General features: G+C 39.2%; 1 protein-coding gene across 1 annotated transcript in view; it reads left to right on the top strand.

Moving 5' to 3' along the window:
• Nucleotides 1-8,999, top strand: part of pdlim5a (PDZ and LIM domain 5a) — a 35,554-nt gene that overhangs the window by 12,974 nt on the left and 13,581 nt on the right. Inside the window, 3 exon segments of the mRNA XM_056747041.1 lie at nucleotides 5,329-5,356; nucleotides 5,358-5,366; nucleotides 5,597-5,973. Of these exon segments, the coding sequence (XP_056603019.1) occupies nucleotides 5,329-5,356; nucleotides 5,358-5,366; nucleotides 5,597-5,973 (414 nt within the window).

The following is an 8,999-nucleotide window of genomic DNA, read 5'->3' as shown; positions in this document are numbered from 1 at the left end:
CAACATCAACACTGGCACACATCCTAAAAAAAAACCATATTCAAATGAAGCAAATTTATCGAGTCCCTTTCGAGCGCAATTCCGAAAGGGTGAAACGACTGCGGCATGATTATGCACAGGATGTATTCACTTTAGCAGTGTGATCTTGAATACTGTCTCATAATCTTTTACTGTACTGTAATATGTATACTAGATCTACACTGAACTACACAATTTTGCCTGACATTGTTCTTCAGGGAGTTTTACGAATGGATAGAGAGGGGATCCAGCATGAGTTCATTTACATAGATGAGGCTGGGTTCAACCTGACGAGAACACGAAGGAGGGGAAGAAACATCATTGGCCACAGGGCTATAGTCAATGTCACAGCGCAACATGGGGGTAATATAACACTCTGTGCAGCCATTACACAGAATGGGGTCCTCCACCACCATGCCCATATGGGCCCTTACAACACAGCACTCATACTTACATTCTTGGACCAATTGCACAACATAACAGCAGAAAATCAGATCGATCATATGCAATACATTGTTGTCTGGGACAATGTGTCTTTCCACCGCTCTGCTCTGGTTCAGAACTGGTTTCAGCAACATCCACATTTCATCGTCCTATATCTTCCACCATACTCTCCATTCCTCAACCCTATAGAAGAATTTTTCTTGGCATGGTGGTGGAAGGTATATGATCTCCGTCTCCAGGGTGAGGTACCCCTCATCCAAGCCATGGAGGAGGCCTGTGACCAGATGGAGGTAGCAGCAATGCAAGGATGGATAGGTCATTCAAGACGTTTCTTTCCAAGGTGTCTTGCTAATGACAACATTGCCTGCGATGTTGATGAAATTCTCTGGCCAGATCCAGCTAGGTGAAGAGACAATGTCTAGTTTTTTTTCATTTGTTTTTGACAGTTATCTTACAGTACAATACATAAAGTGACATTTTTTTACAGTATTATGAATCTCCATGTCAAGATTTTGGCCTGTTGAGAAATAAATTAGTTTCTTCAGTCTGCAACATTGGTCTGGTGTTGTGTTTGGTGGATTCACATTATATTTGTACTGTGTTGATGGTAGCCCACTCTAATCATAGATAAGTATAAGTGCTAAAAGTGTTTTAGGTTTATCATAGTAGAGTGTAACTCGTGCAAACAGAGTATAGTAATACGAAACGTGTTTGTTTCATATGGTAACAAAGTGTGGTTTTTAAACAGAAGTGTATAGTTTTTACAAGAGTGTTTAATTATGCAAATGATCTGTAGTGTTGCTATTGCTATTTGGGTGTGTGGTTGTGCTAATTGTGTGTAGTATTTCGAAAACACGGCCCTGTTTTGAAAATCGTGCTTAAGCAATCCAAAAAAACTGTAAGTTTTATTTGATTTTCTTTTGTTACATTGTATAAACACTCATCAAGACCATCACAGACCAGAACATTGGTCAAGTAACTGCTTAAACACTTAAAAACCTCCATCATGGTGACCATTAAAAACTCATCTTATATCAAAAAATAAATCTGATAAATACATCAGGCAACTGGCAACAACAACAGCATAAACACTGAAACAGTACTATAGTCAGGAAACTGGTTAATAAACGAGTAGAACATGTCATAGTGCATGCTGGGAACTTTCAGTTTGTTTAGATGACACAGTTTTTTAAGTTGGGCAAACTTTTGCCACATTTTGAAACAAAAATGAAATCTCTAAGTCCAGTAAAGAAAAACAGCAACAATTAAGCGCTTTTATCCGAAGCCTTCAGGCTTTACATGTTGTGTGTTTCATGGGAGTGGAACCCATACCCTAATGAACTTCAAGAACGTTTGTGTGTAAATAATCAGTGTATTATTAATCACGTTTAATTCCAGACATGCAGTATGAAAAGAACATATTTATCTTTATGTAAAGAATGTGAAGTGCTGTCTGATAGAAATTATTCAGATTAAAGTGCTTCTCTTAACTCTTCTTGTTTGTTTCTCGCTGTTATAAACACACTTCAGTGTGGACGGACGGACACCATGTGTTTCTGTCCAGAGGCCGATGTGCGCTGTTTGTGTAACGCTACTCTTATTGCTGCTGTGTGTGTGGGTGTGTGTCTGTGCGTGTGTTTGTGTTTATCTATGTATGTGTGTCTGTGTGTTTATGTGTGTTTATGTTTATTTGAGAGAGTCTATGTTTATGTGTGTGTTTGTTTCTGTGTGTGTGTGTGTGTTTGTGTGTATGTGTGCGTGTGTGTTTATGTGTGTGTGTTTCTGCGTGTGTGTTTGTGCGCGTGTGTGTGTTTGTATGTTTGTGTGCGTGTGTGTTTATGTTTGTGTGTGCGTTTATGTTTGTGTGTGCATTGTTCATATGTGTTTGTGTGTGTGTGTGTGTGTGTGTGTGTGTGAGTGTGTTTTTGCGTGAATCTGAGTGTGTGCGTATCTGTGTGTGTGTGTTTGCGTCTTTGCGCGTGTGTGTTTATGTGTTTGCGTGCGTGTGTGTGTTTATGTTTGTTTGTTTGTGTGTGAGTTTGTGCATGTGTGTGTGTGTGTGTTTGCGCATGTGTGCATTTATATTTGTGTGTTTATGTTTGTATTTGTGTTTGTGTATGTTTATGTGTGTGTGGCTCAGTGGTTAGACTGTGGCACTAGCAACAACAAGGTCAGGGGTTTGATCCCAGGGATTACACAATCTCACACACAATGTATAGGATAATGCAACTTAAATCGCTTTGGATAAAAGCATCTGCCAAAGAAAAATAGAAAGTGTGTGTGTGTGTGTGTGTGTGTGTGTTTGCGTGTGCGTGTGTGAGTGTGTGTGTGTGTATTGGCCTGTTGGAGTTAATCGAGGATGTTTGAGTTTTATTGGAGACGGATGGAGACGCCAAACAGAGCTTAGTTGTAGTTCTGGAGGAAAGTTTACAGGCTCGGTTAAATCTCCTTTAATCCACGAGAATCAACAGAAAGTCAAACACACACTCTGTGTACTAATGTAACGCACATGCTGTGAATCATTGTGTTCATTTTTATTGTGTGTGTCCTCACGTAACTCTTGTAGAGATCACGCTGATCATCATATGAACAAACACAGACACCCATGAGCGTCACACACCTCAACATCACATCTCAATGATTCCTGAGACTCTGATCAGTTTGTCTGATGTCATAGAAACTCAAATCTGATCTCTTTATGAAAATCTGTCATTCCCACACTGGATGTTGTGTGTTCCTCTTTGTGTTTGTTTTATTTATCTCCTTATATGTGTATTTACAGTTCGGGTTCGCCAAGATTTGACGTGCACATCTAAACACAAAAATGATTTGATCAAGCGACACACATGCACACAGAGCAACACAAACAGACAGAGAGCAACACACGCGCACACAGAGCAACACGCACACAATCAGAGATAACATCAACAACAGAACTACAGAACTATTCAGGGCACTTCTGTACAAAATGTCTCCATCACTTCTCTGGATGAGAGTCTTCACATGGTGATGTGTTGCTGGATTATGTAGGTTTGTCAGATGTGTTTCAATGATCTGTGTGTGTGTGTGTGTGTACAAATAGAGTTGATTTCACCCATCAGGTCTTGTAGTGTTTGCAGAAGCTCTCAGTGTGTGTCAGTTGTTGTGAGAGAAGGTCAGTGTGAATCATACATGATGGCATGTGTTCTCTCTCTTACGACAGCTTTTAAATCATTAAAAGACTCCATTACACCCCAACACTCACATCTCTACACTCTCTCAGTGTGTATACACACGTCTCTCACACACACACTCATGCACTTTAACACAATCACTAAAGGCCATTTTCCTTTAACATGAGACAGCCGGATCAAACCCAACATCTGGAGCTCTGCCCTCAGATTGAACACCTCAGTGCTGTAATAGTGTATTTGATGAAAATCCAGATGTGTCGAGCTGCACATGTGTTTGATCTATAAACTCAAAACTGAGATGATTGTATTAGAATGTGTGAACACATCGTGACTGACCTGCACACTTGTTTGAGACCTTGTTGAGAGGTCTTTTCAGGTCTTTCTTTGCCTCCATTTCTTTGAGTCGTAGTTGATTTGAAAGAGATGGTTAAGATGGTGAAGTGTGTGTTTGTTTTCTGTGTCTTGTTCTCTCTCTCTGTGTATCATCACACACACACAGGACAGATTTTATTAAATAATGAAGGAAAATGGTTGAGTCACACGTCGGCCTCGGGGTGAGAACATGAGACATCACACACTCGCTCTGAGACACAATGAGATCTCTGGTGTCCTAATGATGCTCCTGTGGGATACACAAGTCTAAAGCACTACACTAATGTAAAGAGTGTTTGACTCCGTCCATCAATACAACACACACACAAACTGAGAAACACACACACTTACACACACAAAGAGCAACATCCACACACACACTGAGAAACACACACACTTACACACACAAAGAGCAACACACACACTTACACACACAAAGAGCAACACACACACATACACACACAAAGAGCAACACACACACACACACTCAAAAAGAGCAACATACACACATACACGCACACAGAGCAACACACACACACAGAGCAAAATACAAAAAGAGCAACACACACACACAAGCACACACAAACACACAAAGCAACACACACAAAGAGCAACACACAGAAACACACACACTAACACACACAAAGAGCAACAAACACACACACAAAAAGAGCAACATGCACACAGAGCAACACACGCACACAGAGCAAAACACACACATGCACACAGAGCAACACACAGTCCAATGTTTTAATAGTTTAATGATTTGAAGTAGTATAAAAATGATTCTAATTGTTCATTTGTGATTAAATACTGATCTGGCCGTGAGTATTTATGCCATTATTGTCTGACTGCAGGATAATTGTAGGTATTTATTTTCTGTGTGTGTGTATTGCTCTCTCTCTCTGTGTGTGTGTGCGTGCGTGTGTGTGTTTGTGTGTGCTTGTGTGTGGTGTGTGGTGTCTGTGTGAGCGTGCAAGTGTGTGTGCATACATGTGTGTGTGCGTATTTGTTTGTGAACGTAATACAAGGATGCACAAGCTCATGACTCTTTCGGTCTTGTGTTTGTGTAAAAAGCAATACACAATAAAACCTTCTTAACTGTTCATTATTATTCCAAAATTAAACTAATGAACAGCTTTGTTCTAGAAGGTTGTGTATTAAGTTCAGATTGTCAGAGATGGAGACACAAACACAAAGTTTCACACCTACTGTTTCACTCCACATCACGCTACACAATCAAATCAAATAGGTTCAACAGATTTTATTATGACGCACCACACACACATGTTGTGTGACTCATGTTGTTGTTTTCCAACAGGGCATCAAACCTTCCCAAACCTGATGCAGGCACCTAAGGTATGATATGTATTACGCACACACACACGTGCATTGTGAATGAAGTGTTTGTGTGTCATTACACACCTCTCTGAGACAGACGCATCTGCATGTTTGTCACTGACGCTCATCTGCTGTAGTATGTGTTGTGTTTGTTGTTATTTATTTAAAGCGTTCTTCCATTTAAACGTTTGTTGTTTGTCGCTGTTGTTTGTGTTTGAGTCCTGCATGTGCTTTTCTTCCATATCCAGGATGATTGTATGGAAATCATCAAACCCGTTCCCATGACAACTTCCATTCCATGTTCCTCTGACATCACAAACTCCACCCCCATCACTCCATCCACCAATAAGAGCGCTCAGCTGTCGGGAGGGGCGGGGTCATCGCACACAGCCTCCGGCGCATCCGCTTTTGCGTCCGCCTTTTTGGCTCCAGTCCCTAATCCACCGGCTCCACCCAGTCTCGCTGACTACACTGCCGCGTCACCCAATCACCTGCCGGCAGTGCCCCGCCCTTCGGTCTATAACACGCCCATCGATCTGTACTCCTGTGAGAACGCCTGCGAGGTGGCCATGGGTCAGAGGCGGGGCCTGCTGGAGAGTCAGGGAGAGAGCTTACAGCTGAATGGGTAAGAGTTGAACGGACACACGGATGCTCCGCCCACCTCACAAACCTCGCGGTTCTGGATTTCTCTGATCTTCTGTTTTAAATGAGATTAAACCACACTGAGCAACATATTAAGCAGCATATCATTGTTTAATCTCAGACCATAAAAACACATCATTTGAAGTGTCATTGTGGCTTCCAGAAGTGTAGATGAAATCCAGACTGTTGTGTTGACACGTACCTCCATCACTCAGCATGTTGTGGTCCAGACATCCGTCATGTGTTCTATACTGTATAACATCATATCTACATAATATCATATATATAATATCATATTTTATAATAATTTGTCTGTTCTCACGATTATACATATATACTTATTGTGTAAAGCCCTATAAGAACCAACTTAAATGTAGCAATAAACATTGAACATAACTGCATGGATTGGTTTGAGCGTCTGCTAAATGACTAAATGGTACAGTTGACGGGAAATCAAATTTATTGATGAGAAAGCATCCAAATGATAAACCCAATAAAAACAGAAAATGTCAAATAAAATATTCAGTCGTATTGCTATAGAAGTGAGGAATTATTCAACGGCTAGCCGTGCATTAAAATCCTTTATTACGCGGCTCATTTGAATACTTGATTCTGATTGGCCAGTCGTGACATTACAAGGGTTGATACTTTCAAATAATCAATGCTTAAAACTAATAACAAATCATTTTAGAGGAGCAGTTTAATATTACACAAAAATGTATTATAAATATATCTTTTAATAACATTTATTACACGGCTCATTTGAATGCTTGATTCTGATTGGCCTGTCGCCACTTTCCAAGGTTTGTTATTTACAAATATTAATATGTCTTTTAATAACATATATGACATTATATTTACAAATGATTGATCCAATGTGCCCGTTTGTGACGTTTGAACGTTGTTTCTTACTTTAAAAACCCAAACTAAACAGCTTTTCCTCACAGAAGGTCTGCATTCAGTAATATGAGCTGTGTTTGTGTGTGTTTGTGTGTGTTTGTATGTGTTTGTGTGTGTTTGATTCATCACATGATGTTCATGTAGAAGTATCACTGATTCTGATGTGTGTGCGTGTGTGTTTCTATGTATTTGCCCGCAAGTGTGCGTGTGTGAGTGAGCGTGTGTGTGTGTGTGTGTGTGCGTGTGTGTGCGTGTGTGTGTGTGTGTGTGTATGATGTTCATTTAGAAGCACGTCTCACTGATTCTGATGTGTGTGTTTGTGTTAGTGTTTATATTTAGAGGTGTGTAATAGTATCTGGTGTGTGTATCTAACGGTTCTCCTGTGGATATAGTGCTAGTGGAAGCTCAGTTTTACCCCCCCACCCGTAACCCCGGTTTCAGATTTTAATGGTTGTTTTAAAGTGCTGATTGACATTATTAGGCAGAAGAGCTGTGTGTTATTCACACACGGACAGGATCGTGTGTTGAATGTGTTGTGTGTATGTGTGCGTGTTGTGTGTAGGTTGTCAGACGCTGGCACATGTTGGAGTTAAATCACTCTATAAAGCCGTTGTGTTTCTCGTTAAATGTTGTGTATAGATGTTTTTTTCTGCATGAGAATGTGTTTGGAACATTGGGAACTTGATGTGCGCAGTCGACACATTGGCAGTGTGGGGGACATATCACAGTTTCCAAAATGTGACGCATAGCCTACAACTCTTTGAAATTAATATGTTTATCAGCGCATGCAGTATGCTAGTGTGTGTGTGTGTGTGTGTGTGTTAGATCCCTCTTGTGCTTAACAGATCCCTCATGCAACTTAAATGCAGTCAAAAAAAAACTTGAAAGTGGATTAAGTGATGAAAACCAAATGGTGATGTTGATGTTATCTGAATGTCATTATTCTCATCCAGCTGTAGATTAAAAACACAAATCAACTCCAGCTCTGATTCTGTGCTGTTGAGGCAAATATACAATTCAAACGACCGTATTCCTGATGACGGCATGTGTGCTCATTTGTGTCGTCCTCATGTTGCTCTGTGTGTGTGGGTTGTAGATCAGCTTTGTGTTGGAATTGTCTATCTAGTTATCGTAAATGATTGTGTCTCTCTTCAGTGTGTACCGTATGTTATTATTTAAATATTTGAATTGTTTGTGTTGGTTGTTCTCAGAGAACATTGTTTTTAATCTTTATGCTTTTCAGCAGGTGAATCCGGCCACAAAGTTAGTACCACATTACTTGATGATCTTTTCAGTGTGTGTGTTTGTTTGTGTGTTTCAATTGTGTTGTGCTTTGAAGTATGTTATATTTGCTTATAATGGTCATAATCTTATTTTGAATGAAATCAAACAGATTAAGGATTGTTAAGCAGCCTTTCAGGAACTTTGATTAATTTAAAATTAAAAAGACAGATATTTTAAGTACTATTAATATTATGACATTATCTGCAAAAAAATACATTTTCTTATGCGTATTTATTTCTTACTACTGTAATGGAAAATAAAAACGTTTTTGCTATAACACAGTCCAACATTTTGATTGACAGTAAAATGAATAACCATCAAGAAAAAGTTTTGGTTTGAACAATAGATTAGCTGTAGCAGTACACTGGGTTTGTGGTGAATTGTGTCTTTTTTCATTGCATGAGAGTGTTGTGATCATTTATTGACAGATTGTGAATGTGTTGTGTGTCAGTGTAGAGAGTCTCTGATGTGTGTGTTCACAAACTTCATTTTAAAGAGCTTCGATTGATTGATGTTGGATGTTATTGTCTTCATATACATCAGCAACCCCTAGTGGTCAAATACAGTACATCATGTGTATGTGTTACAAGTAGATAAACACTACAGCTCCAAAAAAAGATTTTAGATGTTTAAAAATGTATAAGAATCAAAAAATATCAACTGAAACATGAAAAAATTGTTGTGTTTTAAATGATACACAAATAAGATTTTGTTAAACTGCTTGTGAAATGTTAGCGAACAGCAAGGTTATTTTAGTTCAAATTAAAACTTTGAAAATGTTCCTGTTCATTAAAATAAAATAAAGATATATAAAGTTATTGGAAA

The sequence above is a fragment of the Triplophysa dalaica genome, chromosome 4, assembly GCF_015846415.1.
Source record: "Triplophysa dalaica isolate WHDGS20190420 chromosome 4, ASM1584641v1, whole genome shotgun sequence".
Classification (NCBI taxonomy): Eukaryota; Metazoa; Chordata; class Actinopteri; order Cypriniformes; family Nemacheilidae; genus Triplophysa; species Triplophysa dalaica.
The sequence above is the reverse complement of the archived record's forward strand: the minus strand, read 5'-3'. Positions and strand labels throughout refer to the sequence as shown.